At 43.9% G+C, this 25,947-nt stretch overlaps 1 protein-coding gene across 5 annotated transcripts in view; it reads left to right on the top strand.

Moving 5' to 3' along the window:
- The window catches only part of extl3 (exostosin-like glycosyltransferase 3), a 71,643-nt gene extending 46,615 nt beyond the window's left edge, over positions 1–25,028 (top strand). For 3 of the 5 annotated variants that reach the window (XM_072559884.1, XM_072559913.1, XM_072559920.1), the window contains 5 exons: positions 11,880–14,558; positions 15,246–15,373; positions 15,527–15,671; positions 21,732–21,860; positions 23,437–25,028. In XM_072559884.1, coding sequence (XP_072415985.1) covers positions 12,426–14,558; positions 15,246–15,373; positions 15,527–15,671; positions 21,732–21,860; positions 23,437–23,646 — 2,745 coding nt within the window. In that variant the 5' untranslated portion in view covers positions 11,880–12,425 and the 3' untranslated portion in view covers positions 23,647–25,028. Of the gene's footprint in view, positions 1–3,324; positions 3,627–3,971; positions 4,246–11,879; positions 14,559–15,245; positions 15,374–15,526; positions 15,672–21,731; positions 21,861–23,436 lie in introns of all 5 variants that reach the window. The other 2 variants (XM_072559904.1, XM_072559893.1) reach the window with 2 other exon arrangements.
- Positions 25,029–25,947: the final 919 nt, after the last annotated feature.

The following is a 25,947-nucleotide window of genomic DNA, read 5'->3' as shown; positions in this document are numbered from 1 at the left end:
TATCCTTAAAGGAGAGATTAAATAGCCTTGTTCCCAGATTCACCAGTCGCTTCTTAAGTAATGGTTTTCACAGATTTCCTCCTTTTGTTTGTTCCTACTATTTAACTTGTTTAAAGCAAATGTGTAAAATCTTGTAATTTTTTTCATTTCAACCTTTCTCTTAGTCCTGCCCTGCTCCTACCATTATTACTCCTTCTGAATCCCTGACATAATCAAAATTAAGGGGATATGTTTAAGCATTGAATATTGTTATGCTGCTTTTTGAAAATTTCAGTCTTGGAAAATAGGCATGGCTGACAAAGGCTGCATTTATTTTCTATACCTAATTGACCTTGAGAACTGAGCCTCCCTCTTCAACCATTAGTCCATGTCACTAAAGTACTCCCACAACACTATTAGAGAGGGAGTTCCAGGATTTAGTCCCAGCCACAATAAAGGAACAGTAATATTTATCCAAGTAGGGATGGTGAGAGACTCTGGCAGAAACCTGCAGATGGTGGTCTGCTCATGAACCTTCTTGTTTTGTGATTTAGAGACTGAGAATTTTGATAATATCAATTGTATAAGTTTGTCCAGAACAGCCGAACCACAGAACAAAGCCTGCACTCAATCAGGGAAATTCAAAACTGCTCTGTGAAAACAATATTTTAGTAAGCAAATGTCAATCTCTGAAACAGGCCTGCCAAAGGAGATGGTGAGAAAGTCATAATTGATTTATTTCCAAAAATGATATTTTGGGGTGCGTTATATGAGCAATTTTTGGCATGTTGTTGTAACTGCAACATTACACAGACTATTAAAACACCTGAAACAGGTCATTTGGCCCAACAGTCTGTGCTGGTATTTATGTTCTGCATGAACCTTATTTCATCTGAGCAGCATAATCTTCTGTTTATTCCAGAGATGGAAGTCCAGTCAAAGGCACAGTTGCCAGCAGTTAGTGATGCAAATTAGGAATGTACCAGAAAAAAAACTGGAAGAGGACAGAAATTTTGGAAATTGTTGGGGCTTGAGGAAATTAGTTACAGAGTAGGGAGGGGTGAGACCAAGGAGGAATTTGCACGTACAAGAGTTTTAAATCTTGGTGATGGTGGGCCAGGAGCTGATATTGGACAGTCATAAAGGGTTGTTAAGTGAGTGGAACTTTGGTGTAAGTTAGAATACAGGCAGCAAATTGTTTGGATGAGTTCAAGTTTAAGAAAGGAGGGGTGTGGGAAGCATGCATTAAATCTTGATGATAAATGCTTAAGTGAGAGTTTCTGCAACAGATAGGTACAGTTGGGCAATGTTAGAGAGGTGAGTGCAGGCTGTCTTAATGAGATATTGAAGTTTGTAGATACAGGTTTTAAAAATTAATTAAATTTAATATTAAATAAATTAAATAGATACAGATCATTGTAGTTTGAAGCTCCTCAAATTATGCACAGAAGAAATCCTTTTCTTTGAACAATGGGATCTTATTTGGGTTTTCTCCTGCTATAATTCAGACTTGATGGCAAGTTTATAGAGCGGGATTTAAACTCTTTCTGTTCATACCACAGATATTTTGCGATTAAAAATTGGACAGCATATCCAAAGAAGACAACAATTTTGTACATTGTATTGTACTTGGGTGATAAGAAAATTAAACAAGATCTATACTACTGACCTTGTCATAGAACAGTATGTCCCTCTGATGAATAACTTTAAGAATTTCAGCCATGACAATATGAAGGAGACAGGTCAATAATAGGAAATTATTGCATGTTGAACAAGTGTGGGTATGAGATTTTAAATTCCTACTCTTAGGGCATCTTGTTCTTTTTTTTTGAAACCTAAACACAGACAAACTATTTGACCCAATAGGTCTATGTTGGCAGTTATTTTTCACAGGAACCTCATTTACTTATCTCACTCCATCAGAAAATCCTAATACTCCTTTCTCACTTGTGTTTGTCTAACTTTCCCTTAAATGCACCTGCGCTGTTTGTTTCACCCACTCCTGTCTCTCTTGAAATACCTGTTGAAGCTACTAGTCACACTCTCACATTTATGCTACTAGTCGTGTTCAGTTCTGCAAGTAGAAGCATCCTCTAGAGAAATACCCTATGACATACGTATATAATTTTAAAAACCTCTCTTGACTGTGATGTAAACCCAAGGCAACACTGTTATCTTGGGTAGATTTAGAAGATTCTATGGAATTGCTGAATACAAGACTTGATGTGCAAAATAAGTGCTTGCTGATTATCTTTGTGGTTGGTAGGTTTTTTATGTTGAGTGGGCCTTCAGTCCATAGCTGGAACGGACAGTGTGGAATAGTAAGTGTAAACAACAACATAAGCTTATAAATCATTTTCAGCATTAATAAAAAAAAGACTTGAGAAAGTAGGCCAAGAGATAGGAAAAGGCGATTCATAGATTAGATTAGATTCCCTACAGTGTGGAAACATGTCCTTCAGCCCAACAAGTCCACACAGAGCCTCCGAAGATCAACCCACCTTCCTCTGATTATTGCATCTAATGCCTATGGACAATTTAGCGTGGCCAGTCTACCTGCCCTGCACATTTTTGGATTGTGGGAGGAAACCGGAGCACCCGGAGGAAACCCACACAGACACTGAATGTGCACACTCCACACAGTCGCCTGATGCTAGAATCGAACCCGGGTCCCTGGCACTGTGAGGCTGCAATGCTAATCACTGAGCCACCATGCCACCCTGCAAGGTTTAATCAAAAGCTGGGTTGAAGATAGGTGGAGATGTTTGAAAGGTAGATTCGAAAGATTAAAGTCAACCAAAATCACTAAAAGCAAATTATATGAACATTGTTACACTGCTGTTTGTGGAATCTTGTTGCGCTCAAAATAGACATCCTGTTTTTCACATTACAGTAATGTCAGTTTCTCAAAAATAATTAATTGGATGGAAAGTTTGGAACATCCCGAGGTTGTGAAAGGCACACTATAGATCATCTTTTCTTTATTGTTCACTTTTCCAACGTATTCATGTCCTATGTAATGTTCAGTTGCACTTGATGAGTATGTGGAAATGTGGTCCCTGTATCAGTAACATTTATTGAGTTTTGAGAAGATTTGTAGCTCAGGTTAAGGTTTTGGATGTAGGTTTGCTTGCTGATCTGGAAGGTTCATTTCCAGACATTTTGTCACCATACTAGGTAACATCTTCAGTGACCCTCCAGACAAAGCATTGATGATGATTCCTGCTTTTTGTTTCTGTTTGGGTGGCTAGGGGTGGTAAATCAGGTCCAAGTCAATGTGTTTGTTGATAGAGTTCTGGTTGAAATGCAATGAATGCGTGCATGTCTCTGTTTGGCTTGTCTTAGGAAACCTTCAAGACCATCAATAATACCCTTACTGGCATAATATTCACTATAGAGGAGGAAAACAACAACAAACTGCCAATTCTAGATGTCACTGAGCGAACAGCCTATGGGGAACTTCAAACCAGCGTCCACAGGAAAACAACACATACGAACCAAATATTGAACTACAGAAGCAATCATCCTAACATCCGCAAACAAAGCTGCATTAGAATATTATTCCAACGAGCCACTGCACACTGCAGCAGAAAGGAACTATGCAGAGCAGAGGAATATCACCTACGTAATGTTTTCAAAAAGAACAGGTACCCAATGAACACAGTTCACAGATTTCTCAGCAACAAACCCAAACAAGCGCTCAAAACACATCAAGAAATCCTAGCCACTTTCCCATACATCAAAGACATCTCAGACCACTCCGACCCCTTGGCATCATGGTAACCCATAAACCCACCAACACACTAAAACAGTAGGTAATGAACTTGAAAGACCCTATACAGACAACAAGCAAAACTAATGTCTTTTACAAAATACTGTGTAAGGATTGTAACAAACACTAATTTGGACAAATGGGCAGAAAACTAGCCACCAGGATACATGAACATTAACTAGCCACAAAATGTCATAACTCTCTCTCTCTCTCTCTCTAGTATCCCTACATACAGATGAGGGAGGACACCACTTTGACTGGGACACATCCATCCTAGGACAAGCCAAACAGAGACACGCACGAGCATTCCTAGAAGCATTCCAACCGGAACTCAATCATAAAACACATCGAGTTAGACCCCCATCTACCACTCCCTGAGAAAAAGAACGGGAAATGACATCACCAAGCCAAAGAAACCCAAACATATAAATAGAAAGGCAGGAATCATCAATGATGCTTTGTCCAGAGGCTCACTGAAGATGTTACATAGTACGGTAATGAAACATCTGAAAACAAATCTTCCAGCTCAGCGAGCAAACCCACATCCAGATCAGTGACACTGCCATAGCCTTGAACTGTTAAAATAACATAGTTCATTCTGGGTTGGGGCACTAACTAAAGTAACATTGCAGCAGGCAGGGAAATGGTTTGTCTATCAGTCCATGCTCTCAGATAATCTCTGCACTTGTTTGAATGTTCAGGAGAAATTTGCCGTGGGATCCCTCCTCTCATATATTGAGTGTATCTGTTTGTGGCTATGCAAACTTTTGTTCTCCAAGTATTGTTTCTATCTGACTCTCTCAATCTCTGTAGCACTTTTGACATTGTGCAACAAGATGAGAGGAGGGTTTGGGAGGGAACAGCCAAAACTGAGGGAGAAGAGGTATGAGTGAGGCTATGGGATATAGATAGATATATATGGGTTGAGAAGGCCAAGTACAAATAAATGAAATCAACCTGCTGGGAATGGGAGGCTGGTGGATGTTGTGAGGGGACAAATGAGAGGCACTAAGATATGGGATGTTGAGTGGAAAGCAAGTAAAGAATTAGAGATATTGGAAATGACTAAGCACTTTTAGAATGAAAGAAGATTCAGCACAAAAGTGGACCATTCAGCCAATCATGCCTCTGCCAACCTCTTTAAAATAGCTATCCAGTTAGTCCGGGCTGCCTGATATTACCTCATTAGCCTGCAAATTCTTCCCTTACATTTCACAGCTATTTTTGAATTTCTCGCAATGTTTCAGGCCAATCTCTCTCACGCTCTTTCTCGCGCCCTCCCGCTCTCTCTGTCGCTGTTTCTCTTGATCTCTCGCTGTTGTTCAGTCTCGCGCACGTTTGCACTCGCTGTCTATCATGTGAGCTCTTTCTCGCACCCTCGCTTTCCCGCCCTTTCTCGCGTGCGGTCTCCCGCGCTCTTTCTCTCTCACTCTCTCGTTCTTTCTCGCAATCTGTATCTAATCAGTGGAAAATTTAACTTGGAGCAAAAAGTGAAAACATTGCATCATACATGGGAAATCAGCCATTTGTTAGCTCTTCCCACTATCGTGCTTAATGTTGCAGACTTGCTCTATTTTAATTAAAATAAATTCAGGGTTGCTGTGTGAAGCGTATTCCCTTGTGAAAAGGACCTAGAGAAGTATGCATGGAATCAGATTCCGTATGACCAGAGCTTACACAAGTCCGGAGAAATGCAAATCTTTTATGCTGATGATTCCAATATCGCCCTGAAGTAGAAAAATAAGCCTTTCTTTTCTCTGCTGCAAACTGTCATTTTCCTTGTATTTGCTCTCCACCCACAATCCACCTCCCCCTCCCAATTCTACTTACTGCTGTGCTCACTCCTGAAAACAAACTCCCAACAGACTTGCAAAATCCCAGTCTTTGGGCTTTGCCCTCCATTCAACTGCAGTATTTTTGCAGGTCCCGATTTGCTGAACCATTCCTGTATTTCCTGCTTTTGTCTTGATCCTCATTGAATCCATTCTTTGATTTGGCTCCTCCCCCAATACTTCCCTCATTATACTATAAGTCCAGGAAATGCAGGCAGGAATGGATATTGGAAACAAGTAGTTTAGCCTTTTCATGTCACATTTAATTGGACCACATAAAGCACTTTTGTCTTCCAAAACTACTCATTGATCATAATAAGTGCAAAGATAGCTTCTGGCTGTTCTGTACTGTGAGCAATATTCTTAAACCCCTGTGTTTTCATCTTTAATTCAAACAACTGTGAAGAGATTGCTTGATCAGCCATCCCTTTCACCTTGTGAAGTGGATCAGCACAGCCCTGGAGAGTCGGATTTGATTCTCTGTCCACATGCCCCCCGCCCCCAATTTGAACATTCTTGGCATGTCTGTGAAGGTTTCCTCCGGGTGCTCCATTTTCCTTCCACGATCTGAAGAAATGCAGGTTATGTGGATTGGCCATACTACATTGCCCAAGTTAGCTGGATTAGCTATAGGAATTGCAGGGTTACAGGACAAGAGTGGGGATGGTGGGTCTAGGTGCTCTTCGTAAAGTTGGTGGGCTAAATGGCCTGCTTAGACACTGTAGGGATTGTATGATTCTTTGAAGGTTCTCCCTGTACCCTCACCCTGAACCCACACAGAGTCACAGAGATGTACAGCACAGAAACAGACTCTTTGGTCCAATCAGTCCATATCAACCAGATATCCCAACCAGATCTAGTCCCACCTGCCAGCACTTGGCCCTCTAAACCCTTGCTATTCATAAACCCATCCAAATGCTTTTTAAATATTGCAATTGTACTAGCCTCCACCACTTCCTGTGGTAGCTCATTCCATACACATACCACCCTCTGCGTGAAACAATTGCCCCTTAGGTCTCTTTCCCCTCTCACCCTAAACCCATGCCCTCTAGTTCTGGACTCCTCCATCTCAGGGGAAAAAAACTTTTGTCTATTTATCCTATCCATACTCCTCATGATTTTATAAACCTCTATAAGGTCACATCTCAGCCTCCAATGCTCCAGGGAAACCAGCCTTTCAAGTTTCACAACATCTTTCTGAAAGGAGGGAGACCAGAATTGCACATAATATTCCAACAGTGGTCTAACCAATATCCTGCACAGCCACAACATGACCTCCCAACTCCTGTACTCAGTACTCTGACCAATAAAGAAAAGCATACCAAACGCCACCTTCACTATCCTATCTACCTGCGACTCCACTTTCCAGGAGCTATAAACCTGCACTCCAAGGTCTCTTTGTTCAGCAACACTCCCCAAGCCCTTACCGTTAAGTGTATAAGTCCTGCTAAGATTTGCTTTCCCAAAATGCAGCACCTCGCATTTATCTGTGTTAAACTCCATCTGCCGCTTCTCAGCCCGTTGGCCCATCTGATCAAGATTCTGCTGTAATCTGAGGTAACCTTCTTTGCTGTCCACTACACCTCCAGTTTTGGTGTCATCCACAAACTTACTAACTGTACTTCTGCTCCCATCCAAATCATTTATATAAATGATGAAAAGTAGTGGACCCAGCACTGATCCTTGTGGACTCCACTGGTCACAGACCTCCAATCTGAAAAATAACCCTGCGCCACCACACTCTGTCTTCTACCTTTTGAGCCAGTTCTGTATCCAAGTGGCTAGTTCTCCCTGTGTTCCGTGAGATCTAAACTTGCTAACCAGTGTCCCATGGGTATCCTTGTCGAACGCCTTCCTTCTATATCTTCCATGTCCTTTTCCACAGTAAATACTGATGCAAATTACTCATTTAGTATCTCCCCCAATTATCTGCAGCTCCATACAAAGGCCACCCTGCTGATCTTTGAGGGACCCTATTCTCTCCCTAGTTATCCTCTTGTCCTTAATGTATTTGTAAAAACCCTTGGATTCTCCTTAATTCTATTTGCCAAAGCTATCTCATGCCCCCTTTTTGCCCTCCTAATTTCCCTCTTGAGTATAAAGGCAGTAGGAGTATACTTTTCTAAGGATTCACTCAATCTATCCTGTCTATACCTGACATATGTTTCCTTCTTTTTCTTAACCAAACCCTCAATTTCTTTAGTCATCCAGCATTCCCTATACCTACCAGTCTTTCCTTTCACCCTAACAGGAATATACTCTCTCTGGATTCTTGTTATCTCATTTCTGAAGGCATCCCATTTTCTAGCTGTCCCTTTACCTGCGAACATCTGCCCCCAACCAGCTTTTGAAAGTTCTTGCCTAATACCGTCAAAATTGGCCTTTCTTCAATTTAGAACTTCAACTTTGAGATCTGGTCTATCCTTTCCATCACTGTTTCAAACCTAATAGCATTATGGTTGCTGGCCCCAAAGTGCTCCCCCCACTGACACCTCAGTCACCTGCCCTGCCTTATTTCCCAAGAGTAGGTCAAGTTTGCACCTTCTCTAGTAGGTACATCCATGTACTGAATCAGAAAATTTTCTTGTACACACTTAACAAATTCCTCTCCATCTAAACCGTTAACACTATGGCAGTCCCAGTCTACATTTGGAAAGTTAGAGTCAGAGTCATACAGCATAGAAGCAGACCCTTCGGTCCAATCAGTCCATGCCGAACATAATCCCAAGCTAAACTAATCTCCCTCCTAAACATATCCCAAGCTAAACATATCCCTCCTAAACCTTTCCTATTCATGTGCTTATCCACATGTCGTTCAAATGTTGTAATTGTACCCACATCCACCACTTCCTCAGGAAGTTCATTCCACACAGGAACAGCTACTCTCTGTAAAAGATTTGCCTCTCAGTCTTTTTTAAATCCCTCCTTTCATCTTAAAAATGTGCCCTCAAGTCTTAAAGTCCCCCACTCTAGGGAAAAGACAACTACCATCAACTTTATCTATACCTCTCATTATCTTATAAACTTCTATAAGGTCACCACTAAAATCCTGCACTCCAGTGAAAAAAGTTCCAGCTTATCCAGCCAGCCTTTATAACACGGCAACATTCTAGTAAATATCTTCTTAACCGTCTCTGGCTTAATAATATCCTTCATATAACTGGGTCACCAGAACTGGACACAGTGTCCTAGAAGAGGCCTCACCAATATCTTGTATAACCTCAACATGACTTCCTAAGTCTTTATTCGAAGAACTGAGCAATGAAGGCAAATGTGCTAAACATCTTTTTAACCTTCCTGTATAAATGTGACACAAATGTCAAAGAATTATGTACCTGAACCCCAGGTCCATCTGTTCTACAACTCTAACCAAGGCCCTACCATAAATTGTATAAGCTTGTTTGTTGTACCTTAGTGCACTACCTTGCATTTGTCCAGATTGAAGTCCATTTGCTATTTTTCAGCCCGTTGATCCATTTGATCAAGATCCCTTTGTAATCTTAGAAAGCCTTCTTCACTGTCTACTATGGCACCAATTTTGGTGTCGTCTGCAAACCTACTAACCACGCCTTCTATATTCTCGTCTAAGTCATTCTATAAATGACGAACAAAAGAGGACCCTGTGAAACATCACTGGTGACAGGTCTCCAGTCTGAAAAGCAACACTCCACCACCACTGTCTGTCTCCTGCCATTAAGCCAATTATGTAATCAATTTGCAAGCTTACTCTGAATCACATTAATTAAACTTTACTAATTGCAGAACCTTGTCAGAGACTTTACTAAAGTCCAAGTAAACAACATCTATTGCACTGGCCGCAATCTTTTTTGGTCACTTGCTCAAAAAACACAATCAAGTTTGTGAGGCGCTACTTTTGTCACACAAAACCATGCTGACTATCCCTCATCAATTTTTGCCTCAATGTCCATAAATCCCTATCTTTTAAAATTGCCTCCAACAATTTACCCAGACCGAAGTCAGACTGTCAGGTCTATAATTCCCTGGTTTCTCATCACAACCTCTCCTAAACAAAGGTACAACATTATCTACCTTTCAGTCATCAGGTACCTTGCCCGTAATTATAAGCGTTGCAAATATTTCAGCAAGGTGTCTTGCAATTTCCTCCCTTACTTCCCATGATGTTCGAGGATACCTTGGATCTGATTCTGGAGATTTATCCACCTTTTACCTTCTCCAAGACCTCCCAAATTTCCTCTTCTATAAAGTGAACTGTTTTTAAAACATCAAAATTTATTTCTCTGCTTTCTCTAGTTTCTCTATAACTCACCTCATGTCCCTTCTGAGCTAATCTTGTTTGTGAGACATACCTCTTGCTTCATCAATCCTATTCTCACTGAGCCAGAAACCCTGCCTATCCCTGAATTATTTCAAACCCTGTAACCTTCCAATAAATGAAAGCTCCTCTAATTAAGGTGTTTGATGCATCACTGATTGAAATTATTCCAATAGTTGCTGTGCCTTCTGTTGCTGAGAGCTCCTAAGTGCTCAAATTTCTTCCGTCTCACGCTCTGTCCACCTTTAAGAATGTCTTTTTTAAAAAAGACACTTTCATCAGGTTTATGGTTGTTTGCCCTCATATTTTCATTCGATGTTGGAGCAGAAGTAGGCCATTTGGCCCATTGAGCCTACTATATCGCTCAGTGAGAATTTCTGATCTGATAATCCTCAACTCCACTTTCTTGCCTTATCCCCATAACCCTTGATTCCTCACTGATTAAAAATCTCTCTGTCTCAGCTATGAATGTACTTGATGATACAGCATTGACAGCCCTTTGCGGTAATCAACTCCACAGAAACACTACCCTCTCAGGAGCAAGAAAACCCTCTTCATCACTGTCTAACTGGCTACCTTAAACTCTGATATTATTCTCTCTGATTCTAGACTATCCCACAAGGGGGAACAACCTCTCTGCATCTACCCTGTCGAGGTCCCTCAGGATCTTACTCATTTCAATAAGGCCTCCTTGCATTCTTCAATACTCCAATGAATACCAAGCTGAAACTACTCAACCTCTGATCTTCAGAAAATCACTCCATACCCAGGATCAGCTGAGTAAACCTTATCTAGGTTGCCTTCATTGCCAGATAAGTGACCTGAAACTGTTAACAATATTTTATACTCCGTTCCCTTTTAAAATTAGGGCCAGCACTCCATTTGCCTTCTCTGTTACCTGCTAAACTTCTGTGCCAGCTTTTTGTGACTGATGTATGAGGACTGCCAAATCTCTGTGCTGCAGCTTTCTGCAATCTTTCCACACTTAAATAACATTCAGCTCCTCTATTCCTGCCAAAGTGCATAACCTCACATTTTCTCACACTATATTCCATCTGTCCACTTTCCCATTTTCCCTACTCACTTAACCTGCTTCTATCCCTTTTTAAATTGGCCATGCTAAATTGCCCATAGAGAATACCTGGACATCCCAGTATGCATCATCAACTGAATGTCTATAACTTCTATTTAATTCATTCTGTGCTGCTTTAATTTTAGACTAATAACTATGTGAACCCACATAGGGTTTTCCACAGAGTAGGTTTTGACACACACATGAGATATTAAGACAGATGAACAAAGGTTTGGTCAAAGAGGGATTTTAAGGAGCACATAAGGGAGTACCCGTGTGTTTTAGAATTAGCTTCATTAGAATTATAAAGGAGGTAAGCAAGGGGGATGGGGAGGTTCAGGGAGGGAATTGGGCTTTAGGGCCTTTGCAACTGAAGGCATCGGATTGCAGTGATGGTGCAAGGAAATTTGGGACTGATTAGCATGATTAGATTCCCTACAGTATGGAAACAGACCCTTTGGCCCAACAAGTCCACACCGACCCTCTGAAGAGTAACCCAAACAGATCTATTCTCCTACATTTACTAAAGCACCTGACACTATGAGCAATTTAGCATGGCCAATTCACCTAACTTACACATCTTTTGGATTGTGGGAGGAAACGGGAGCACCTGGAGGAAACCCATGCAGATACAGGGAGAATGTGCAAACTCCAGACAGACAGTCGCCTGAGTTGGGATTTGAACCCTGGTCCCTGGCGCTGTGAGGCTGCTGTGCTAACCACTGAGCTACCGTGCCGCCACAGTTTAAAGGATGGGGCTGGTAAAGGTGTGGGGTGGGGAGAGGCCAAGTCATTGAGGAATTTAAATGTACAGGTGGATGAGGACTACAGTTCAGAAGCTCACAGCCCTAGTGTTTTAAAACAAATGAGATGCTTCTGTTCTTAGTGATTTTATATGAAACTGCTAACCTCAATCCTCTTGCACTGCAGGTGGTGATGTTGCCTTTGGATGTTGAAGTCATGTGAGAAGAGAGGGCGGGAGAAGACCAGCTTATCTGTCACCACCTGTTCGTTGCTGTGGCTGTGGTTCATAAATATCGTATGAAGGTGAATGGTATATTGACGACTGCCGGTTCAGGATGCTGACGGCCACTGTTAACAGGCATTTGCTGTGGTTGGCTGAGAACTCTCATCATCATGGCAGTGGTACCTGCAGTGGGTACAGTAAGCTGAAGGCATATGCTGAATGATTCTGTTTGCTCAGCAACCTCAAGAGGAGAGAGACGCATTCTCAAATTTTGTGGAAGGAAAGTGCGAGAAAATGAAATTTCCATTCTATTGGTGTTGAGTTGTGAATAGCTTATGGGAAACATCTAAAGCTAAATACACAGTGAGCCTTGGGGCAGTGAATGAGATTAAATTTCCTCGTCATGGCTTCTGATCAAACGTGATTGTTTGTGAGAGGGTTCATTCCCCTCTCCCACCTTTTTTTAAAATTTATAAACTTGTTTCCCCCAACTCCAGCCAGTTTATATCATGCTCCGGAACGGAGTTGTTGGGAATGTAGGCCAGCCATGCATGCTACGATGGTCCAATCGCATCCGATTGACCTGGCTCAGTTTCACCCTCTTCATCATACTGGTGTTCTTCCCGCTGATTGCCCACTACTACCTGACCACCATCGACAACCTCGATGACTCGGGCCCTCGCATTTTCGAGCCCCGCTCAGGCAACGCCCTGTGTGAGGTTAAGCACGTGCAAGATCTGTGTCGCATTCGGGAATCAGTCAGTGAGGAGCTGCTGCAGCTGGAGGCCAAGCGGCAGGAGCTCAACAGCGAAATTGCCAAACTCAACTTGAAGATTGAATCCTGCAAGAAGAGCATTGAGAATGCCAAGCAGGACCTGCTGCAGCTCAAAAATGTCATCAGCCAAACTGAGCACTCCTACAAGGAACTGGTGGCACAGAACCAGCCAAAGCTCTCGCTGCCAATTCGCTTGTTGCCAGAGAAAGATGAGACCAACTTTCCATTGCCAAAGTCCCCCAACAGTTGCCGCTTGCACTCTTGCTTCGATTACTCCCGGTGTCCACTTACATCTGGATTTCCTGTTTACATCTACCCGCTGGATCAATACCAATTCAGTGCTTTAATTGATCCATTAATCAAACAGGCATTCCTGGAAACTGCTCGAACTAACATCTACGTTACAAACAATCCTCATATTGCCTGTGTCTATGTGGTTTTGATTGGGGAGCTACAGGGCTCTACAGTACTGAAATCCATTGATCTTGAAAAACAGTTGCACTCCCTCTCTTATTGGCGGTCAGATGGGCACAATCATCTCCTCATCAACCTTTCCAGGAGGTCCCAGACACAGAACTTGCTTTACAATGTTAGCACAGGCAGGGCCATGGTGGCCCAGTCTACATTCTACGATATGCAATATCGTCCTGGCTTCGATCTTATCCCCTCCCCATTCATTCACGCCATGTCTGAACCTAACTTCCTGGAGATACCTCCCCAGGTTCCTGTCAAAAGGAAGTATCTCTTCAGCTTCCAGGGCGAGAAGATTGAGTCACTCATGTCCAGCTTGCAGGAAGCCCGTTCCTTCGAGGAGGAGATTGAGGGAAATGCACCAGCCGATTACGATGATAGGATCATTGCTACCTTGAAGGCTGTCCAGGACAGTAAGTTGGACTTGGTTCTTGTGGAGTTCACTTGCAAAAACCAACCTCGGCCTGCCTTGCCTACAGAGTGGGCACTTTGTGGAGAGAGGGCAGACAGGTTAGAATTGCTGAAACTGTCCACTTTTGTATTAATTATAACACCAGGGAATAGCCATCTCATTGCTTCCACTGGCTGTTCTATGAGGCTTTTTGAAGCATTGGAAGTTGGAGCCATCCCAGTAATCCTTGGGGAACACGTGCAGTTGCCGTATCAAGACACGATACATTGGAGTGAGGCAGCTCTAGTGGTGCCAAAGCCTCGCATAACGGAAGTTCACTTCCTCCTGAGGAGTATTTCTGATAGCGATCTCCTCAACATGAGACATCAAGGTCGTTTCCTATGGGAGACTTACTTTTCCACCTCCGATAACGTGCTGAGCGCTATCCTGTCCACTGTGCGAACCCGAATACAAATTCCTGCTGCTCCCATTCCAGAAGAGCCCTCCAAGGAGATCCCTCACAAAACAGGAAAAACTGCGGGCACTGATCCCAACATGGCGGACACTGGAGACCTAGACTTAGGACCCGTTGAGACTGAGCCACCGTACGCCTCACCAAAGTACCTGCGGAACTTCACGGTGACTGTTCGAGACACTTACAGAGCTTGGAACACTGCCCCGGGACCTTTCCATCTTTTTCCACATACCCCGCTGGACCCCACATTACCCTCAGAAGCCAAGTTCCTTGGGTCTGGGACTGGATTTCGGCCTATAGGCGCAGGAGCTGGGGGCTCTGGGAAAGAGTTCCAAGCTGCGCTGGGTGGGAACGTTCCTCGGGAACAGTTTACAGTCGTAATGTTAACCTATGAACGAGAAGAAGTCCTGATGAACTCTTTGGAGAGACTGAATGGCCTCCCCTACTTGAATAAAGTTGTGGTAGTGTGGAATTCTCCTAAACCACCATCTGAGGACCTTATATGGCCTGATATTGGAGTGCCCATTGTGGTAAGGATGTTTTCTTTACTCTGGTTTACATCTGTGTTTCGGTTTATACTTTTCTGTGTAGAATGTTAAAACATGACAAAAGACTGAGCTTCCTAGGTCCAGGAGGTGTCCTTTTGGAATTGTGCAGATAAATCATCTATTGACTTCCAAAGCTCCTTGAAGATTTCTTGAATGTTTTTTGGTTACTTTTTGCCTCCTCTGGCTTTGCGATCTGCACCATGAGTTAGTACAGGTTTGATAATCTGCCACATTCCAGGATTGATTGATCATATTTGACTACACGTTTTCCCATTGGTAACCCTCCATTTAAATCAGCAGCTGACTCTGCCTGAGACAGTTTTGGTAGCCCAGAGGTATGAAAGCTGAAGTGTTCTGATGAGAGCAGGTCTGAATTTTGTGCATTACCTTGGAGAGTAAAAGTACTTTAGAGAGGCAAGGTATACTTTTTTGATATATCAGCTGGAAAGTAAAAAAAGGGGAATATCAAGATAATGGAAAGATTCATTCTAATGCTCCAAGTTTGCAGTGTGAGGCCTTGTATGTCAATCTTGGTTAATTAAACTTGCTGGTTGAGATCCTTATGGTTCAAATTGTTTGATCAGGTGAGTTGCTCTGATGCTCATCATTCAGTTGGGTGGTGATTCCTGGACTAGAGTATGCCAGTAAAATCATTATTATCCTTTTTAGGTTGTTCGTACAGAGAAGAATAGCTTAAATAATCGTTTCTTACCCTGGGATACTATCGAAACGGAGGCAATTCTTTCAATTGATGATGATGCCCACCTTCGCCATGATGAAATTATGTTTGGCTTTCGGTGAGTACCTGACAGTTTACAGTCGGCTGGTTAGTGAACATGCAGAGCAAGAAGAAAGCTGAATAGGTTTGTTCACTCTGTTCTGAATGAATGACTTATGCTGGCTTTCTCTACTTCCTCATTGGCCCTGAGATTGTTATACTTTCTCCACAGGGTTTGGCGAGAGGCCAGAGATCGGATTGTGGGTTTTCCTGGCAGGTACCATGCTTGGGACATGACCCACCAGTCCTGGCTCTACAACTCCAATTATTCATGTGAACTATCCATGGTGCTGACTGGCGCTGCCTTCTTTCACAAGGTTTGTGCATGTTCTGTCAAGATTGTTAATTGTAATTTAATCGTTTATGATTGTGAACAGGTGGCAGCTAGGAACTGGGGATTTGCTTGTGGTCCTTTAAAAGGAAACAGACTGAAAATGTGACCATTAACTGAAGTGCTGAGTGTTTGGAATGAGTAACTTTAAATCTATTCCAGGTACGCTATCTTAAATCTGGCACCTCCAGGAATGGAGCCATGCCAGATTTTGGACTTTGCCAGATTTTGAAATACCTGTTACTTAACGTGCAAGCACACAATAGATTCCTGGTCTGTGTTTCAATTGCACATGCTCTGTGAAAAGTCCAATCCATTACTCTGTGAATGAGCTGAATCATGAAAAGTGCAGTCTAGAATAGTTGTAGAATGTGAACAATGAATACAAATGGACAAGGCAAATTATGTAAATGCTATAAATTTTGAGCTGTACCAAAAGAGAAAAATATGCAGTTTTTAAAACCATTCTGATTTCTAAACAGCCTAATTTGAGGTACTGTTCCTTGAAAGGGTTCAGAAAAGATTTACAAGGATGTTGCCAGGGCTGGAGGATTTGAGCTATAGGGAGAGGTTGAATAGGCTAGGGCTGTTTTCCCTGGAGCGTTGAAGGCTGAGGGGTGACCTTTATAGAGGTTTATAAAATCATGAGGGGCATGGATAGGATAAATAGACAGTCTTTTCCCTGGGGTGGGTGGGGGGGAAAGAGAGTCCAGAACTAGAGGGCATAGGTTTAGGATGAGAGGGGAAAGATATAAAAGAGACCTAACGGGCAGCTTTTTCACAGAGGGTGGTACATGTATGGAATGAACTGCCAGAGGATGTGGTGAAGGCTTGTACAATTGCAACATTTAAAAGGCATCTGGATGAGTATATGAATAGGAAGGGTTTGGAGGGATATGGGCCGGGTACTAGCAGGTGGGACTAGATTGAGTTGGAATATCTGGTCGGCATGGACGGGTTGGACCGAAGGATCCGTTTCCGTGCTGTACATCTGTATAACTCTAATTGGCATGTGGAAAGATAAAGCAATAATGCAGTTCCAGGAGGAAATTAGGGGAGGGTAGACTGTAGAGATTTAATGTTAACCCATTTTATTCCCTGATCCTCATGACAATGACTGTGGAGAATTGATTCACAGCCACTGCTGGTCTTCCACAGGAACAAAAACAGAAATTGCTGGAAAAATTCAGCAGGTGTGGAGAGAAAGCAGAGTTAACACTTTGGGTCCAGTGTCCCTTCTTCAGAACTGATTTGTAACTAAGAGAGGGTTGATATATATTCGGAAGGTTGGGTAAACGATGGGTGGAGATAGAGCCCAGAGAGAGAGACAAAACAGCAATTGTGCAAATGTTCAGTGTCATTCGCAACTGCTGATGACACATTCCATCACTTTATTGATGATCAAAAGTAGGCTGATGGGGCAGTGTTTGGCTGGGTTGGGTTTATTCTGCTTCTTGAGTAAAAAACATACCTGGGCAACATTTCCATATTGATAGGTTGATGCCAGTGTTTTAACTACTCCAACAGCTTGGCTAGGGGAGTGACAAGTTCTGACAGTATGTTGTCAGGGCCCATAGCCTTTGTAGTGCCTCCAGTCATTCTCTTGATATCATTTGGAGTGAATTAAATAGGATGAATACTGTATCTGTGGTGCTGGGGTCTACTTGGGGTGGCCGAGATGGATCGTACACTTGGCACTTTTGGTTGAAGATTGCTGTAAATGCTTCAGTCTAATCTTTTGCACTGATGTGTTGGTCTCTTCCATCAATGAGGATAGGGATATTTGTGGAACCATCTCCTCTAGTGACTCATTTAATTTCTACCACTATTCATGATTGGATGTGGTAGGACTACCTAGCTTAAATCTGATCTGTTGGTTGTGGGATGGCTTAACTCTGTCTAAGACTTGCTGCTTATGCTGTTTGGAGAAAGTGAGGACTGCAGATGCTGGAGAACAGAGCTGAAAAATTTGTTGCTGGAAAAGCGCAGCAGGTCAGGCAGCATCCAAGGAGCAGGAAAATCGACGTTTTGGGCATAAGCCCTTCTTCAGGAATGAGGAGGGTGTGCCAAGCAGGCTAAGATAAAATGTAGGGAGGAGGGACTTGGGGGAGGGGCATTGGGAATGCGATAGGTGGAAGGAATTTAAGGTGAGTGTGATAGGCTGGAAGGGAGTGGGGGCAGAGAGGTTGGGAAGAAGATTGCAGGTCAAGAAGGCGGTGCTAAGTTCGAGGGTTGGGGCTGAGACAAGGTGGGGGAGGGGAAATGAGGAAGCTGGAGAAATCTGCATTCATCCCTTGTGGTTGGAGGGTTCCTAGGTGGAAGATGAGGCGCTCTTCCTCTAGGCGTTGTCGTGCCATGGTCTGGCGATGGAGGAGGCCAAGGACCTGCATGTCCTTGGTGGAGTGGGAGAGGGAGTTGAAGTGTTCAGCCACGGGGCGGTTGGGTTGGTTGATCCGGGTGTCCCAGAGGTGTTCTCTGAAACGTTCCGCAAGTAGGCGGCCTGTCTCCCCAATGTAGAGGAGGCCACACCGGGTGCAGCGGATGCAGTAAATGATGTGTGTGGAGGTGCAGGTGAATTTGTGACAGATATGGAAAGATCCCTTCGGGTCTTGGAGGGGAGTGAGGGGGGAGGTGTGGGCGCAAGTTTTGCTTTTCTTGCAGTTGCAGGGGAAGGTGCTGGGAGTGGAGGTTGGGTTGGTGGAGGGTGTGGACCTGACGAGGGAGTCGTGGAGGGAGTGGTCTTTCCGGAACGCTGATAGGGGAGGGGAGGGAAATATATCCTTAGTGGTGGGGTCTGTTTGGAGCTGGCGGAAATGACGAAGGATGATACGATGTATCTGGAGGTTGGTGGGGTGGTAGGTGAGGACCAGTGGGGTTCTGTCCTGGTGACGATTGGAGGGGCGGGGTTCAAGGGCGGAGGAGATGCAATGGAGAGCATCGTCAACCACGTCTGAGGGGAAATTGCGGTCTTTGAAGAAGGAGTCCATCTGGGTTGTTCGGTATTGGAATTGGTCCTCCTGGGAGCAGATGTGGCGGAGTGGAAGGAGTTGGGAATATGGGATGGCGTTTTTACAGGGGGCAGGGTGGGATGAGGTGTAATCTAGGTAGCTGTGGGAGTCGGTTGGTTTATAGTGAATGTCCGTGTTGAGTCGGTCGCCCGAGATAGAAATGGAGAGGCCTAGGAAGGGGAGGGAGGAATCTGAGACGGTGCAGGTAAATTTGAGGTTTGGGTGGAAAGTGTTAGTAAAGTGGATGAACTGTTCAACCTCCTCATGGGAGCACGAGGCAGCGCCAATACAGTCATCGATGTAGCGGAGGAAAAGGTGGGGGGGTGGTGCCAGTGTAGCTGCGGAAGATGGACTGTTCCACATATCCGACAAAGAGGCAGGCATAGCTGGAGCCCATGCGGATGCCCATGGCTACTCCTTTGGTTTGGAGGAAGTGGGAGGATTGTAAAGAGAAGTTGTTCAGGGTGAGGACCAGTTCAGTCAGTCGAAGGAGGGTGTCAGTGGAAGGGTACTGGTTGGGTCTGCGGGAAAGGAAGAAGCGGAGGGCTTTGAGGCCTTCGTGATGGGGGATGGAGGTGTACAGGAACTGGATGTCCATGGAGAAGATAAGGCGTTGGGGGCCGGGGAAATGAAAATCATGGAGGAGGTGGAGGGCGTGAGTGGTGTCCTGAACGTAGGTGGGGAGTTCTTGGACTAAGGGGGACAGGACCGTGTCGAGGTATGCAGAGACTAGTTCGGTGGGGCAGGAGCAGGCTGAGACAATGGGTCGGCCGGGACAGTCAGGTTTGTAGATTTTGGCCAGGAGATAGAAATGGGCGGTGCGGGGTTGTGAGACGATGAAGTTGGAGGCGTTGGATCAGAGAGCCCCTGAAGTGATGAGGTTATGGATGGTCTGGGAGATGATGGTTTGGTGGTGAGAAGTGGGGTCATGGTCAAGGGGGCAATAGGAGGAGGTGTCCGCGAGCTGGCGTTTAGCCTCAGCAACGTAAAGATCGGTGTGCCAAGCTACCATCGCGCCTCTCTTGTCTGCCGGTTTGACAGTGAGGTTGGGGTTGAAGCGGAGGGAGTGGAGGGCTGTACGTTGCGAGGGTGAGAGGTTGGAGTGGGTAAGAGGGGTGGACAGGTTGAGGCAGTTAATGTCGCAGTGGCAGTTGGCTATGAAGAGATTGAGGGCGGGTAAGAGGCCAGCACTGGGTGTCCAGGTGGATGGGGTGTATTGGAGGTGGGAGAAGGGGTCATCAGAGGGTGGGCAAGAATCCTGGCTGAAGAAGTAGGCGCAGAGGCGAAGGCGGCGGAAGAATTGTTCGATGTCTCGCCGCGTGTTGAACTCGTTAATCTGGGAGCAAAGGGGGATGAAGGTGAGGCCTCTGCTGAGGACTGATCTTTCATCCTCAGAGAGGGGGAGGTCTGGAGGGATGGTGAAAATACGGGAGCTAGGACCTGGCATGGGGGTGGGGTTGGGTGTGGGGGCGGAGATCGGCACACGGGCAGAGATGCATGCGGCGTGGTCATTGTGCAGGTGAGTGATGTCACTGGGGACGGAAGTGGATGCGGCGACGGCAACTCTGGGGGCGGAAGCGGCTGCGGCGATGGCAGGAACTGTTGTCCCAGTGGCTGTGAACCCCATGGAGGCCGCAAATCTGTCAGCGATGGTCTTCCTGGCGATCGTGGAGACGGTTGTCTGTTTGGCATGCAAGCAGTCCTGACTGGTAGTTTCGGCAGGTTGACACCTCACTTTTAGATATGCCTGGTGCTGCTTCTGACATGTCCTCCTGCATTCTCCATGAAACTAGGGTTGATCCCCTGGCTTGGTGGCAGTGGTTAAGTAGGAGATATGCCAGGCCTTGAGGTTGCAGATTGTACTGGAGTGCAATTCTGCTATGTTGATGGACAAAGCACCTCACGGATGCCTAGTCTTGAGTTGTTAGATCTGTTTGAAGTCTGCCCCATTTAGCATAATGATACTACCACTCATGAGGGACAGTATTCTCAGTCTGAAGTGGACTGTGCAGTGGTTACTCTTACCAATACTGTCATGGACAGTTGTGCTTTACCAGTACCACACTCATATAGACTCTGCAGTCCTCACTTTTGTCTAGTTGATTTTAACCTTACTGCGAATCCTCTTGTTAGATGCCTACCTTGAAGAAGTTCTCCTCCTCTCTCCACAAGAATCTCAGTGAGTCTCTCTCTCTCTCACTCTCTCTCACTCTCTCTCTCACTCTCTCTCTCACTCACTCTCTCTCTCTCTCTCTCTCACTCTCTCTCTCACTCTCTCTCTCACTCTCTCTCTCACTCTCTCTCTCACTCTCTCTCTCACTCTCTCTCTCACTCTCTCTCTCACTCTCTCTCTCACTCTCTCTCTCACTCTCTCTCTCACTCTCTCTCTCACTCTCTCTCTCACTCTCTCTCTCACTCTCTCTCTCACTCTCTCACTCTCTCTCTCACTCTCTCTCTCACTCTCTCTCTCTCTCACTCTCTCTCTCTCTCTCTCACTCTCTCTCTCTCTCACTCTCTCTCTCTCTCACTCTCTCTCTCTCTCACTCTCTCTCTCTCTCACTCTCTCTCTCTCTCACTGCAGCCCCCAGGTCATCTCCTCTGCCCTGAAGCTCTTCAACCATGACTCTTTGCTACCTTCTCCCACCCTCCTCTCTGACCTATCATCTTCATCCCCACCCACCTATTGTACTCTTTGCAAGCTTCTCCCCAGCCCCATCCCCCTCCCATTTATCTCTCTACCCTGGAGAGTCCCTGCCTTCATTCCTGATGAAGGGCCTTTGCCCAAAACATCAATTTTCCTGCTCCTTGGATGCTGCCTGACCTGCTCCACTCCTGCTCCTGCCTGACCTTTTCCAGCACCACTCTGATCTAGACTCTGATTTCTAGCATCTGTCGTCCTCACTTTTTTGCCTCGTTACACCTGCAGCCTACAGATTGGTAAAAATGAGGTCAAAATGTTTTTCCCTCTTGTTGGTTCCCTCACCACCTGCCACAGATTTTTATGCGTCCTCCCTGAACGTTTTATTCTTGTCTTCCAGTACTATGCGTACCTCTACTCCTATATCATGCCACAGGCCATTCGCGACATGGTGGATGAATATATTAATTGTGAAGATATTGCCATGAACTTCCTTGTCTCCCACATCACCAGGAAACCACCGATTAAGGTTAGTGCAACCAAGATTGATATGTCTATTTATTAGACTCAACAAGACTGTCAATGAGATGGACATAAATAAAATACTTCAGTAATGTCTGTTATAATTGAACAATATTTTAATTTGTTTCACAATAAACGAACACCCAGAGCAAGGAATTTTACTAAACATTTTAATATATGGAGGTGCTGTATGAGTGTGTACAATGGGAATGTAGTTAGGTGCTTTATGATGGGAGTTCTGAATTGACTGAAGGACGATTGGTTTACAGTTATGATGATATGGTGTATATTTTCTCTTAATGTACTTCCAAATTTCACTGCAAAGGATGTAATCCAGGCTGACACTTTACAATGCCAGTATAGAGTGTTCCTGTGCTGTTGGAGTGGTCGACTTTCGAATAAAATGTTAAAATGATCTCACCCCTCTCAGGTGGATGTAAAGGGTCCCAGGGACCACTCAAAGAAGTATAGTGGGAGTGCTGCTTGGCATTCTGGGATTAATATTTACCCTTCGACCAACTTCACAGGAATATAATTGGTCCATTACTGTATACAAATTCAGTTACATTTCTGATGTGAAAAATGGCTGTTTCAAAAGCAATGCATTGGTTGGAAAGTACTTTGATTTACACATCAATGTTACTTCTGTCCCTTACTCAGCTTACCAGATGTTATTGTATTACTTCAGTGATTTTATAACAAGCCTCCTATCTTGTATTCTCCATAAACCAGAGTTTGTTCAAAACTTCTGTCTATATCCTAACACGCACTGAGCCCTATTCATCCATCACCCCTCTGTTCACTGATCTGTATAGGTTGTCAATCCAGTGGTGCCTTAATTTTAAATTTTAAACATTTCTATGTTCAAATTCCTCCATGGCCTAACCTCATCCTATCTCTATGTGCTCCTCCATCTCCATACCATCTTGAGATACCTGCATCTGTCCAATTCTCCCTCTTGAGTATCCTTAACTTTAATCACTCCATCATTGGCATCCATGCTTTCAGCTGCTAATCTTTGAAATTCCCTCCATAAGCTATTTGTTTCCTTTGTCTTTCTTAAAACTTTGTGTCTTTTTTTAGTAGCAAAAGCAGAGTTTTCAATCATTTTTATTTTCCCCTTGTCTCATTGAGAGTTGAGGCCTTTAACCTAGGGATTTTTAAGCTGTGGTTGCAAACGTGCTCTCAACCATTGTATCAATGGACACTGGAATAGATGCTTCGTTGGAATAGCGTTGGGATCAGCTTCAACATCCTCGTCCTGTACATGTGTAATTGTTTTCTTGTCTGGGTCAACCACATGCTTGAAAGAAATGAGTTCTGAGGCTAATTGATGCCTCTCCGAGAACTTGTAAAATATAGAACACTGCAACCACACTATATCCTTCTGCACAGTCTCAAATATTCCCCAGTGCTCTCTCAAGTTTTCTTTCTCCTGTCCACTCATAACTTGCCAAACCTGCCTCCATCCACCCTATTATTACTGGGGTCATGCTCATTTCCAAGCCTCTTGATGAGGTCACAATGGGGGTGAAGTTTTGGGAAAGACTGCTCTAACATTCTCCACATTCTCCACCCAACAGGTCACATCACGCTGGACTTTCCGCTGCCCAGGATGTCCCCAGGCTCTGTCGCATGATGACTCACACTTCCATGAAAGACATAAATGCATCAACTTCTTTGTGAAGGTCTACGGGTACATGCCGCTGCTCTACACCCAGTTCCGTGTGGACTCCGTCCTCTTCAAAACACGGCTGCCACACGACAAGACCAAGTGTTTCAAATTTATCTGAGGGACTTTCTGAACTCCACTTTGAGGGGAAAGGGACACCAACAGTCATTCCATACCATTAAAGATCCATTTTACCATGAACACCTAACAGGAAAGAAGTTGGACATTACTTCAAAGAAAAATCATCAAATTCTCTTGCTGCATTTTACTGTTAACTAGTAATCGTAGGGTTGGTTTGATTCTAAATAATCTTCATTGTGAAAGACTGAAGAGAGGATAATGAGCAAAGATTTGCCTTTTGGAAAGTGTAACATGATTCCAAATCCCAGAAAGATGTATAGAGATTGTTTTTTTTTTGAGGTGGGGGAGTGAATGTGGATCATGGACAGAGATTGGTGGAGATTGCTGGTTGGCTCAGAAATATTTCAACTTCATCACCCTCAACTCAGAACTCTCCTGTTCTTAGTGCACCTTTCTCTCTGGAGTTTTTTGTTCTGTTTAACACATGGGACAGACTTCATTAGGAATAGACTGAGGTACCTTGAGGAGAGGAGATGTATAAATTGTACTGTCATTTCCATCACTTCGTCCCCCTCCTTTCCACCCCCATCCCTGTCCTTGGGAGTCAATCATAGGTATAGCCCATATCCTCACTGGTATAATGGTTGTGTCAGTTCACTGCCACACAGACATAACACTGTTTCTTCTTAAAGTATTAAAAATTGGGTTTTATTTACAACATTGTTTTTAGTATTTTTGCCATTTTGTTTACGTCTCAGGGTTCTTTTTTTGGAATTGCTCAGTTTGTATTTTGAAATTAGCCTGTGAAAAGTGACCAGCTGATGCTTTGAGTCGTGACTGGTGATGGTAAACGTTGGGATTCATCCAAAGGTATAGGCTGGCGGGGGTGTGCAATAGATCAACCACCATCTAATAGAATGACAGAACTTGTTGCCAAATCCCTGTCGAACTTGGGAGGTTTGGAATGACCTGTTCTTCCCTCATCTATCAGCAAATCACCAGAGTGTTAGAGATTCCCTTAATATCTGGAACAGTCAAGTCAGCAACTTGCAGAGCGGAAATGAGATATGGAGCAGATTTGATCCGATGAAACATTTGACAAAGAATGCCTCCCCAGGGCACATGTTGACTTGCATTCTATGAAATCACTGCACATCCGAGCAGTGGGGATTCCTGCTCTGGATATTACTTGGATATTGATCTGTAGAAGCCTCCTTTAGGAGAAGTATGGATAGTTTTGAAACCATGCTGCCTCAAAAAATGTCAGAGCATTTTTCGTCTGTTTAGCTGCTGCAAAGAACATGGAGCTCAGCTCATGATATTGGAACCCTGTGGTGAGTTTATAATATTGCAATCACTTCAGGATACCCAACAGCCTTGTATATATCTTAATAATAAAGGTCCTTGTATCTAGTCTAATCACATTTGAATTACTTAGATTCTGTGTACACACCAATCTCCATCCCAAAAAAATACTTAAGAGATCCACTCTGGGAGCTAATTGTCTTTCTGTGTTTTAAGTCCTGTTACAAAACGATTGTAATGTGCAAAAGTTGGTTATTGGAAGGTGAAATAATACTCCACATCACAATACAGGAATGTCTGTTTCTTGTGTTGGGATGCAGCAACAGATAAAGGCTCAATGATTCAGCATACTCACATCAGCAGATATCCATTGCTCAACAGGATTGTTTCCAAACCCTCAAGACAAAGAGGTTCTCTGTCTTCCTGCTCAAAGATTTTCTCTCCCCACACCTTCCCCCAAATTCTGTCAGGTCTGTTCCCCTTTTATGAACTGGCTCTGATTGTTTTGACTTTATTTTTGACCAAAACAACAGGACTTTTAAATCCCTCTGAATTCATTTCTTAAATGAGGGGCTTATGAAGAATTATTCAACAGGATGCCCATTGGAGTTTAGAAAAATGCAAGATGACTCCGTGAAACACTTAAGATCTCAATGGCCCTTGTAGGGTTGAAATTAAGAGCAAGTTTCCTCTTTTGGGGAGGTTAGAACTAGGGGAGACAATTTGAGAATAAGTCATCTCCCTTTTAAGATGGAGATGAGGAGTCTTTTCAGTTGTTTGTATGTCAAATTCTCTTCCTCAGAAAGCAGTGGAGGCTGGGTCATTGAATTTACTGAAGACAGAATTGAGTGCTAAGAGTTATAGGGGCAGAAAAGAAAAGTGAAGTTGAGACCACAAACTGATCAGCTATGACCATATTGAATGGTGGAGTAAGCTTGAAGGCTTTCAAGCCATTTCTTTCTGTATTGTTTCAAGACTTGAGTGTTTCTTGATTTCTGTTTTTCTTTGCATTTTGGAAATTGGAAGATGTGTGGGT

Source organism: Chiloscyllium punctatum, chromosome 3, assembly GCF_047496795.1.
Source record: "Chiloscyllium punctatum isolate Juve2018m chromosome 3, sChiPun1.3, whole genome shotgun sequence".
NCBI classification, from domain to species: domain Eukaryota; kingdom Metazoa; phylum Chordata; class Chondrichthyes; order Orectolobiformes; family Hemiscylliidae; genus Chiloscyllium; species Chiloscyllium punctatum.
The sequence above is the reverse complement of the archived record's forward strand: the minus strand, read 5'-3'. Positions and strand labels throughout refer to the sequence as shown.